Below are 12,258 nucleotides of genomic sequence, written 5' to 3' on the forward strand. Positions count from 1 at the left end.
AGATCCAAAAAGTCGACGGCGTGCGTCAGGCACAGAAGTCTGATCACCTACTTGCCTATACCATTAACAAATGATCATGAAACAGATTCAGAAATCTGAGGCCTAGACCTAAAAAGGTTGTAGTGCCATTTATTTATTTATTATTTTACAAATATATCTACATAAATCAGTTTTGACAATTTGCTGTATTAAAAAGTCTGGCTGCTAACCGGAGATCTACCCGCCTCTATTAACTTTCTTGTCTTTATAAGCCCCGTGATACAAAAATGTTATATTAAAATTTTGCATTAATCTATGTGTCCAAAGAGCTTAACATAGTTTTAATTTGTAGTTTCTGAGTATATGTTTTTATGTTCATTACTAAGTATAAATACTTCAATGCGCTAATTTAATTGTTGTCGAGGTATTTATTCGATTGATAAGCGATGTTAGATATGTATTCATGTGACGTCGTGATAGTAATTTAATAATAATTGTATACAATGTCAATGTTTGTTTACGACACTTGTTGATGTTAAGGCTTCTAATTGAACCAGGGAGCTATGACCTTGTTAATCTATTTTGTCAAGTGTCGGAGATTGGTAAACGCGATTTTTTTTATGGTTTAGTCTAACGCTCATATGAATACCGGATTACAAATCGATTTCCGGATCAATAATAAAAGGTCGTAGGGTGTGAACCTTGCCTAATAGAAGCTGAAACCTGTCTGCTCCATGCTGTATCTAAAAGCTATCTAATAAATATTTTTTTAAATTTCCAGTACATAATCGGCAGTGCAACATCATGGAACATCTTAGCAGGCGTGAGTGCTATCGTACCTATAATATCACTCCTGGGTATGTTTGTCCTTCCTGAGACACCGAACTACCTGCTAAATCAAGATAAGACGGAAAAGGCGGAAAAGTCCCTTTCGAAGCTTCGAGGGTCCACTTGCAACCTAAATGATGAAATACAGAAAATGATTTCCTTTAAAGAGAAGAATCACGTTGAACCGTAAGTATTATTTATTCATTCACGAAACAGAAAACACAGAACACACGTTATTAGAAAAAAGATTATTTAAAGAATAACAATACTAAACATTTGAATTAGACTGTTCATGTGTGTCTTTCATCGGAGGCTTTGTACATACTCTGTAATTTCCAATGGCGAAAACGATGTTTTATCCAAGTTCAATGTAGTTATTTCAATATCCGAATCGCGCGGTACACAACTCATATTACCCAGGACGCTGCTCATTACATTACATACATTACTTACATTACATACATTACATACATTACACACATTACACACATTACACACATTACACACATTACACACATTACACACATTACACACATTACACACATTACACACATTACACACATTACACACATACACACATTACACAAATCATACACATCACACACATCACATACTTCACACACATCACACACATTACACACATTACATACATACATTACGTACATTACGTACATACCTTACATACCTTACATTACGTACATTACGTACATACACTACATACACTACATACACTACAAACACTACAGACACTACATACACTACATACACTACATACACTACATACACTACATACACTACATACACTACATACACTACATACACTACATACACTACATACACTACATACACTACATACACTACATACACTACATACACTACACCGTATGATCAATAAATAATTACGGATTTTGTAGAAAATTCAGTTCGAATGCGTGACCTTAGGGTTAAGCGTCGCGCGCCTTGCCAATAAGCTACCAAAGTACAGATAACAAGTATAGATTACTTTAACAATATTTCACAACAGTTAAATATTTAACGACACTAATTACAATGTGTTCTCATTTTAATATTTTCTAAGATTGTTAAAATGGATTAAGTACAAGAAATGTCCCAGTTAAAAATATAACTGTATGTTTATTGCTGTAACCTAGAATGTGTTAACTTTACTATGTGATCCAGATGTAATTTGTCAGGTTAAATTTAATGAATTTTTAGTAGTTTAATAATTAATCAAAAATCTAAAATCATTGTCTCTACCGCCTTTTAAGTCTGGGCCTCAGATTTCTGTATCAGTTTCATGATCATTTCTTAATCTAATAGGCAAGGGGGTGATCAGGCTCCGGTGCCAATTGCCAGGACGAATCATTTCTCGTGCGAAATGATGTACTGACACACACATTGGCTTAGTACTCATCTAATATAGAAATAAATATTGTTTACGATAAACGTACTACTAAAATCAATACTAGTAGCATCGTGATTTATTTATTGTGTTTATTTGTATACGGTAAACGTTTTGTTCTATCGTGAAGGTTTTATAAGATTACAATAAAAAGGAATATATATGATTTACGTATACGTTTAGTATGATAAGATGATTTCGTATTTGTTATATGAAGTATACCGCGGTGGTGAGAGGTCGAATATAGAATATTACGTGGTAATATTATATGGAGGGTTCGATGATCGATCGCAAGTGAAAGAATAATTACTCGCTTTTCATTCGTTGAATACAGGAACACTGGCCAGGTTTAGCGTGCTAGAAATCCTGTTGGGTGTCGTTACATACATTAAGGTCTGTCATCTATATATATAAAAGAAAGTCGTGTTTGTTACAACACTTATAACTCGAGAACGGCTGGACCGATTGCCATGGTTTTTTATTTGTTGGATTTGTTTCCGTCCCGAATAGCAGAATAAGCAATAAAATATCGGATAAGTTATCGAATAACAATAAATAAATTAATTAATTTTACGAATGCAAAACCCATATGGTGCCATCTGTTGACAAAACTACGCATCATTTTACGTCGATTTCGTGTCAGTTCAAGAAATGCCGATCTTGAGGTGAATGAGGAGATGCATAACCATGCTTTGATCCTGATCAAAAGATGTTGGATATCAGAAAGTGCTTAACATGCTGTATCGCCATATTAACGCTAGAGAGAAGATGACTAATGTGTAAAACTGCCATTCTTCTTTCGCAATGGCAAGCAATAAAACATTTCTGTATTTGCAAAAAAGTTGTATTAATGTAATAATTAACATTAATGAAATCCTAAAATAAGTTAAAGTAAAGTAACAACGATATTATAAGGTTGTAGGGCGGAACGAAGTTAGCCAGGTCAGCTAGTATATATATATATGTTACTTACCTCGTTACAGGTTGAAGTCAACTCGAGAAATAGTAAAGGCGTTGCTCGCGCCATCGACCTTGAAACCGTTTGGAATATTGGCGTTGTACTTCTTCATTTACCAGTGGTGTGGTGTTAATACCATCACTTTCTATGCCGTCGAAGTGTTTGAGGTAAATAAATATTTTTGGTTTTATATCTAGTATTAGTTTATATGTATCTGTCATATTTTCTAATCGATAAAAATTAATAAATTTCTAAAACGAATTATAGATTAGAATAATACTTTATATTTATTAACTAAAATATGTATACTTATTTAGAAGAGTCCTTAAATAAGATTAAAAAAAAATAACACAACTAAAATAACAATAAATACAATTATTATAAGTACGAAAGTGAAAACAATTGGAATTAGCTAATAATTATGAGCTTCTATTGACGCTTTTTAACTTCGTAAGTGTTTACGTATGTTCGCAATTTTCTTCCAAAAGTATTGCAACAGTCCAAAATCGGTCGGTTTTTGAGATTATCCACGCTCTTTTTCCTTTAGTTGACAGGTATTTGAAATCAGTTTAAAGTTCGACTCCATTTGAGACTTGGGTCATTCTTTCATATTATATAATGAAGCCTGTCGCTGACGGAATGAATGCGATGAACTCAAAAACTATGAAATAGTTTCTTACACTAGTTATTATAAGAAAAGTTTCGGTGAATAAGTTTAACAATAATAATAACAATTTATTACAATTTTAGTTAGTAAGTACAACTTAGACTAATTTTAGTATCAACATCAACAAAAAAACCAATTACGCGTACACTAGTCACCCAGAGCCGTACAAGCGTACGCACAAACTGCCTATTAATTGTAACAGTCTGAAATATGTATAACGTTTTTGATGTTATCGTCAAAACTTTTGCCAAAATAAAAGCAGGCGTTTTAAATATCTTTTGTTTTAGGCATCCGGTGCGACGTTAGACAAGTATTCCTTAACAATATCGATGGGAGTGCTTCGAGTAATATTCACCGTCGTGGGATGTATTTTGTGTAGACGCTGCGGAAGGCGACCTCTTACGTTTGTATCGTGTAAGTACACATTTAATTTTTAAAAGCCTAAGAAAAAACAAACAATTTACATATATTATTTCCAATTTGTGGCCTCGATAATAGACAAATATGTTTGTAATTAATAAGTTTACAAAGATAAATATTACAAAAAGACCTCAAATTATAAAGCATAGCAAAGAAAGCTAAGACACTGATAACAGAATGCCCTTCCAGTAAACGGGTGGGGGTGTACCAAACAAATATCAAGATTGTTTGAACCGTGCAGCCGATTCTGTATATGTGTATTCGGTTTTTTGCAACGTCTCAAATTTCTAGGAACAGAAATGATAAATTTTTGTCAACGATTACTTAAAAAAATCTGTAGCATTTCTTACATGAACTTGTTTTTATGTCTGTAGGCGGTCTAAGAGGGAAATCGCCGAAAATCTAAATCTAATAAACGAATCTCCATTACGCTTGAGTGTCGAGTCAGTTTAACAGCGGAGTATCGTTCAAGAAATATTAACAAATCTAAGTTTAAACATAATTTAAAAATAGGCTACACTCAAGATATATTTAAAAACATAAGTTGTCAAGAAATGGCTAAAGCATATGATTGATGCTCAATATTGCTTGAGTATTCTGAAATTTTATACAAAGATAGGCCGTGTGCGTTTTTAAGTTTTTTCAGTTTCTATTTTACAAATCCCTCTACTCTTCTAGAAATTAATTTAATTTGTGTTTTCGTGATCATTTTACTATAGACAATACATACGTCGACTGTTTGGGTCTAATGTATGACGATTTTCTCACAATATTTTCCTTCACCGTACCAACGCGAGCAGTCTTAGCCTAGTGCCTCCAGCGTGCGACTCACCTTCTATCCGCCGCCGTATATCAATATCGTGCACATTTAATACTCGCTCGTTCGAAAAAGAAAAAAATCGTGTGGAAACCGGCATGCCTTAGACCCAAACATTCGAAGTAAGTTTGGCACAGAAGTCTGATCTACTTACCTATTAGAAATGTTTACAAAACAGATACAGAAATCTATCTAAATTATTGTAGCGTATTAAAGTGTTTCTTGCAAAAATATGTAAAACACAATGCTTTTGAATCTGTCCTAAATTCCAGAATGAAAGAAATATAATATAATATAGGAAATAATTAGCAGCGATAATTTTGATTATTGCAATGTTTTCCAGCTCTCGGATGCGGTACTTCAATGGTAGTACTATCAGTGTACCTCTACTACGTGCAGTACTGGAAGGAGAATAATCTGCCACCACAATATTCGTGGATCCCAGTAGCCAGTATATACCTCTTCATGATATTCTGTACCCTGGGATTCCTCATTGTACCCTGGATTATGATTGGCGAGGTCTATCCTACGCAGGTAATTTATATATATATTTTTTAATTGTATACTTTTTACCTAGACTTTTCATATTAATGGTTCTTTTGAAATATTGATCCATATGCTCTACTTTAATAAAAGGTTTGTTTAATTTTTAACTACATTTTACTACTATAATCTTAGTACAGCAGTGTTGGCCTAGTGGCTTCAGCGTGCGATCTCATATGTGGTCGTAGGTTCCATCCCCGGCTGTGCACTAATGGACTTTCTGTCTATATGATTCACATTACACACGTTGCACATTTAACATTTGCTCGAACGGTGAAGGAAAACATCGTGAGGAAGCCGGCTTGCCTTAGACCCAAAAAGTCGACGGCGTGTGTCAGGAACAAGAGGTTGATCACCTAATAACCTATTAGATGGATAAACAATCATAAAACAGATACAGAAATCTGAGGCCTAAAAAACTTGTAGCGTCACTGATTTATTTATAACCTTAGCAGGGTTTCCTGGCGAAAATCATATACACATACTCTAACCTCTTTCCGTCGCAGGTTCGTGGCATAGTCGGTGGTATGACGACATGTGTGGCTCACATGTCAATATTCACCGTGGTCAAAACATTCCCTCTACTTAAGCACTCGCTCAATGACTATGGGACTTTTGGCCTCTATGGAGCTTTATCACTTGCTGGTACGTACCTACTTAAAATTAGGACCACGCATGTGTTTTATTCATTTTATATCTAAACAGTTTGTAAGAACAGTTTATTTCTAGTCGATATTAAGTAAATATATGTTTTCAGGCACCGCATTCTTCTATGTATTTTTACCAGAGACAAAAGGCAAAACACTGCAAGAAATTGAGGATTATTTCTCTGGAAGAATTAAGAGTTTATCCGGGAAAAACACACAGACCGAAATTGCGTAGTTGGATAGCAATGTATAGAATTCTTAAGACAACGAAGTGAGTTAACGTTAAATTTTTGTATGATATTTTACAGCGCCACCTATTGGTCAGATTTGGAACTATTTACTGTGGTAGCATAAATAGTTCTAACTAATGATAAAAAAGCCATTATCGTACCATTAATATTTAGCAAAAAATAAGTCTTAATCTGGTCTTATGGGTCAAATGTGCCAAACTTCATATAGAAACAACTGTTTGAGAACTCTGGAAATCAGATTTAATTTGAAATTAAATTTTGATTGACGTTCTAGCATGCGGACCATAGAGATATTTTCTAAATATTGAACACAGAAATGTGTCTGCTCCATGCCCCAATAGATGATTTGGGAACATGAATTATGCATAATTAATATTGTAATTTGATAAATCGTTAATTATGTGCCTTAATAAAACGTGGTTTAATAAATTAAATACTTTTAATAATTTAAATTATTTATTCTGAAATTAATGCATGTGCGATTTCTACAAAACTGTGATAACATTACATTATTTTACCTATTTTATTTAAAGCTGATATATATCATAATGCCTAGTGCCAATTAAGAAAAATAGTGGCATATTCTACACCTCGGAAAATACGTCAAAGTCACATGAAAATTAATGTCTGAAAATTTAGAAATAGAGTTCTCGCCACCACTCATTGCCGACGGAAACCCTGGAACTAAATTTGTCGTTACAGTGAAATATTATTTTATCCGTTTTAAGGTAAAACATTAGAAGCAAATCTTGGAGAGTAGTTCGCGAATTTCTTATTAATTTATGTTACGTTGGGGTAAAATAGCCTTGCACTTAGCACTAGCAACATATTACTACGCTGCGCTACTCGCTAGCGCCGCGTCTATCGGCAGTCAGTGGTGGCGCGGACTCTATACGATAATTCATTGTTTACGTAACTTTTTTTTGACCTGACAAAAAAGTTTTTGATCTCGGCGAAGTCCACATAAATACTGGCAATTTAAAAAAATGAAAGGATTCTTTTAAAATATTGTATTTTCATTGTAGGTGTAGTAAATGTATCACACGGAAAAAAGTGTGATTTTATTCGGAATCGGTCACCTTCTTTCCTTCAACTATTTTATATCAATCAATATTAAATTTTTTAAACTATTATAGACTTGTCTTTTTCCGTCTAGTTGGATTTACCCTGTGTTGAAAAGAGATGCATAACGTATACAGTATAGTTAATTCCTACGATTGTGCCTTATTCAAAATACGCCCAGGATAATAAAGCCTTATTAATAAGAATTGAAATTTTGTACAAAATCGGCAGTAGATGTTTCGATATTATTTAGTATTATTTAATGCGTATAATTTTATTTTGAAAACGAAAACGATAAAAATACGATATACAAAGAACACGTTTATTTGCACACACACACATATATATATAAAATACTAACACAATCACTTTAATTAAAAATGGGCCCATCAGCTTTAACTTGTCACCAGCAACACTGATTTTCAGTGGACCCATACTATTTCGGAGTGACAGCTGTATACACTGAACAAAACAACAATTTTAGCAATTGAAATATTTTTTTAATAAAAACATAAAATTATGACACAATGCAACTAAATTCCCAACCCAGCCGACTGACATTAGAAAAATAACTTTTACATTATTTTGAAAGACGTTTAGTGAATTATTTTACACAGACATTTGTCAGTAGAAATGCTATAGTAATTTATAGTGTTAGCGATCGCAACTATTACCAGCACAGTTGTCATTTGTTTTCTGTAGAAAAAAATACTACTTAATAATAACTAGTTTAAGGAAATATTTTCGAACCCAAGCGATAGTGAACCGCATAGAAATATTTTTAGAGTTTCAGTTGCGAAAATTACTTTTAAACTAAGCCATTTTTGGCAATTTTTTACTGTTTTCGTTTTCTGAAGCGGTTGATTTGCGTATTATGTTAATAGGTTAGTGCCATTAGGAAATGAGATTGTAGATATTGCAGTTTGTAAATATTTTGTTATTAATGTAGTTTTAAATGTGTTTTTGCATTTTACAAACCTTTCGTCAGTATTAATATTTTCTCTAATAAAAATTGTATACCAAAATATTTTATACATTGCACGTTGTGAGCGCCAATTAATGATTAAAAATCCAATTTTTTATTCTCTACACATTACTAGTTTTTATTTGTGTTTCCAATGCTTTTAACACACCCAAATGCTTATATTTGAAGATTCAGAAACGAGACTAGCGTTAAGTCTGACTCCCGAATGTCAATAATGTATTGGATTTTGACATACACGAGTTCGCGCTAAGTTTCAGAATCTCGCCTTAAGTATTGGTACGTAAGTTGTTGTAGTATGGGAAAATATTGCGCACTTATTGGTATGAAAAGCACTTATAAATGTGAATACTTATTTAATAATGGAGGTTAATGTGTATTAATTGTAAGTAAATTCGCTCCTGGTTACGTGCAAAACTTTTAATGCAAATGTATTGGGGCTCTTTATAATTTGTTCAACTCGTGAAGTACAAACTTTTAATTGCGAACAAAATTTTAATTGTGTCCATGGCTGGCTGTAGATTAGATTTTATTACTAATTTACAAAATATTTTAAGATTGTAAAATATATCATAAATAATTATTGTTTGCTTAACACTTTATACAGTAATGATTGTAGTAAATTTGTAAAAATGTAAAATGCCGTACGCATTTATTTTGTCAACCGTGTATATATTATTAATGTATAGCATTTGTAATTTTTAATTTAGTACATATAAATGAATTGCGATTTTTGAATGGAATAAAATATTAAATATTGAACTTTAGTTTTATTTTCGAATTAAAATAATAATAATCCAGATTTTCGCAAATTTAGATTGTCACAATGTTAAATGTCAAAATTCGATCTGTCGAATTCAAAGATAGTTTACAAAAACGTTCCTTCGATCGGTAATTGAAAAGTATTTTATGAGAAATGGACTGACATATCAATCTCTAGTAGTAAAAATTGAGTCGATTTTTAAAAACTTCCCGTTGACTTAAAAATATTTATGTTTTTTTAAACGAATAACGACATTTCTATAATTTACATACAGGGAAGAGAAAATTTTTTGAACTGTAGTTACAAAACTAATTAGTATGCCCTTGAATCGGAAAATACGTGATTAAAAAATCTGAATCGTCACTAGGGCAAGGTTTTTTAAATGGAATCTCGCTAGGCTTGAAGGGTTGGCTCTGCCGGAAATGGGCTTTTCCCTCAAGGGCGTCTCCTGTGAGACTCCGACTTCGGCTTGAACCGTCGTGGGGTGGTCAATGGCTTGAAAGGCAGGAGTGAGCGAAGAACGAAGTAAGTGACCTCGACTTCTTCGGTGACGGTCTTTTACTCTAATCTAACTTGGCTTTGCCCTGCTTTTAATGAGACATTACTAACGTAATCGTGTTCGTGTCGGAAAGAAATTTTTTTTTTTGTGACCACTCTATTCCCAAGAGGTTTTTTATAAAAAGTCTCTTCACTGGATCATTGGACATTACGATCTAGCCTAACTTAAGACTAATAAGTAATTTAAAACTAAGTTAATACACTAAAAAGATGTTTATTATTGGACACTGGTTCAATAACACTTCTTACAGTCTCTTTTAAGAGGGTGACACTGTTCTTGTGTTCTTAAGAGGTAATAATAATATGGACAAATAGGTGGTCTGATTTTTGGGTGCGTGCTATTTACGTAATTACATTGACACCAGAATCTTAGTGTTCATCCCCACTTAAGAAACAATGCTATGGAGCCTTCTCAAGCATGCAATACTCTTGGACTGAATCGCTGCGATGTCTACATTTTGTTCTACTCTTGAAACAAAAGGCTATTTAAACAAAGTAACGTATTGGATTGCTGTAAAATGTAATCAATGTAAAAAACGAATGTTGTTGTATAGATTACAGAGTTCAATGGATCGAACGTTCGTTTTTCTCATTGTATGGTGTTTGATATGGAGTGATGCTTATGCTGCGTTTTCTAAAATCTTTGGTACCCAAGGTAATTTACTAAATATGTATAAATTATAAGCAGGGAACGAAAATTTAATTATATACTACAGCTATAGTTTTAGTAAAGCTACTGTTTATATTTTACCACCATTTCTAAAGGCATTTACACTAGCTTCTTCCCCCATATAGTCGTCAGCGTATATGAGAAAATTCACATACATCTTCATTAATCATTGTCTGAAGACAATGGTGCACGTACAGGTCACACGGGGAGGCAACACAACCCTGTCTCAAACCCTTCTCGATAGGAAACCAACCTGCCTTGAGATTCTGTAACTCACTCTTCGAACTCTCACAGCGATTTTCACAGCGGCGGTCGCGCTCAAATCAGTCGTAAAGCAGTTATTCTAGGATTTGGCATTCTAATAAACAATAAACTACAAGCTCCCTCCTTATCAGAATGCCAAATCGTAAAATGACTGCCGCTGTGAAAACAGCTGTGAGAGTTCGAAGAGTGAGTTACAGAATCGCAAGGCTGTGCAGGCTTTATGATTCTGACGCATGCCATAGAGTCTATAAAGGAATTCCAATGCCAGAATCAACTGGACGCTAAAGACAATACATAGACAACGCTAATCATTGTTCATTCTGACACTAAGCTTTTTCCAAAACTACATAAGTACAGAAAACTCTTTGGCCTTTCGCCAGAAACTTCGACAACATCGTAAGGAAAATACCTGATCCAAGCACCATTCCCTTTTTTATATCTTGCTTGCACATCCTATACTTTTTCTTCAGTCTCTTTTATCAACATACCCTTGATAGGAAAATGACAGCTTTTCGTTTGTTCTTTTCTCGTTCTTCAAATATCCAAGTTTGCTACGTCAAGATTATTTAAAAACAACAAAGTGAGAAATTTTGATAGAGAGACATTTTGATAGAGAGACAAAAAACCGTTAACCTATATATAGTGTGGTTAAATTTTTAACCAATTTTATTTTATAGATAAGAAAATAATACAACATGATAACGGTGTGGAGTTTGAAGCAATATCCAGAGGTACCTTGCTGCAAATCCTGTCATCCCTCGACGAGAACGTCAGATCGAGGATGGAAGGAAAGCAACCCATCTTCAGAGCAGACTTTGCGAACAACAAGCATACATATCCATTTATTTACCCGCGTATAATAAAAAAAGTTTCTTTCTGACTTTAATACAATAATTTCACTGAGATTATATTTGGAATTTTACACATATTTTTTTAAAAACCAGTAAGTGCTTTAACCGAAGTTTTTAAGCGACTCCAAAAAATATTAAAATTCGATATACAGTAAATTAACTAATTCTAAAGCTGTGAGTTACTTTCAACACGACACCAATTTACATTCATCAAAACAATAAATTTACATTCGACAACAAACGAATTAACAAACAAATATGGTGGCGCGGGGCATATTCAGTTGATAGATTACAATCTACCGAATAATAATACGTTAAATTGTAAGCCTTACGTTGATTTGACAATCTTTCGACAGTTTACAATCTCGCGAGATAGATTACAATCTAACGGTGTTTACAATTTTACGGTGACATATACAGCATGAACTATCGTGCTATATACGAGTACGTAGAAATAAATCCAAGATGGCTGAAATTTTGCATTTTACATGCAAAAATTATGCTATTAATGGAAAATACAGTTAAAATCTGTCTTAACGAAGCAATAGCACTTATGAAAAATAATTAATTTATAATAGTGTTATAAAAGTATATGT

The 12,258-nt window shown here is 33.3% G+C and overlaps 1 protein-coding gene and 1 long non-coding RNA gene across 5 annotated transcripts in view; both read left to right on the forward strand.

Annotated features, from left to right (window-relative positions):
* The window catches only part of LOC125060352 (facilitated trehalose transporter Tret1-like), a 44,648-nt gene extending 35,330 nt beyond the window's left edge, over positions 1–9,318 (forward strand). For all 4 annotated transcript variants that reach the window (XM_047665224.1, XM_047665223.1, XM_047665222.1 and 1 more), the window contains 6 exons: positions 761–993; positions 3,193–3,334; positions 4,122–4,248; positions 5,415–5,605; positions 6,121–6,259; positions 6,372–9,318. In XM_047665224.1, coding sequence (XP_047521180.1) covers positions 761–993; positions 3,193–3,334; positions 4,122–4,248; positions 5,415–5,605; positions 6,121–6,259; positions 6,372–6,496 — 957 coding nt within the window. In that variant the 3' untranslated portion in view covers positions 6,497–9,318. The remainder of the gene's footprint in view (positions 1–760; positions 994–3,192; positions 3,335–4,121; positions 4,249–5,414; positions 5,606–6,120; positions 6,260–6,371) is intronic.
* Positions 9,319–10,333: 1,015 nt separating this feature from the next.
* LOC125060512 lies at positions 10,334–11,691 on the forward strand. Its single transcript, XR_007118873.1, has 2 exons — positions 10,334–10,532; positions 11,489–11,691. It is a non-coding gene; the product is annotated as an uncharacterized LOC125060512 (long non-coding RNA).
* The last annotated feature ends 567 nt before the right edge of the window (positions 11,692–12,258 follow it).

This window comes from Pieris napi, chromosome 21 (genome assembly GCF_905475465.1).
Source record: "Pieris napi chromosome 21, ilPieNapi1.2, whole genome shotgun sequence".
Lineage (NCBI taxonomy): Eukaryota > Metazoa > Arthropoda > Insecta > Lepidoptera > Pieridae > Pieris > Pieris napi.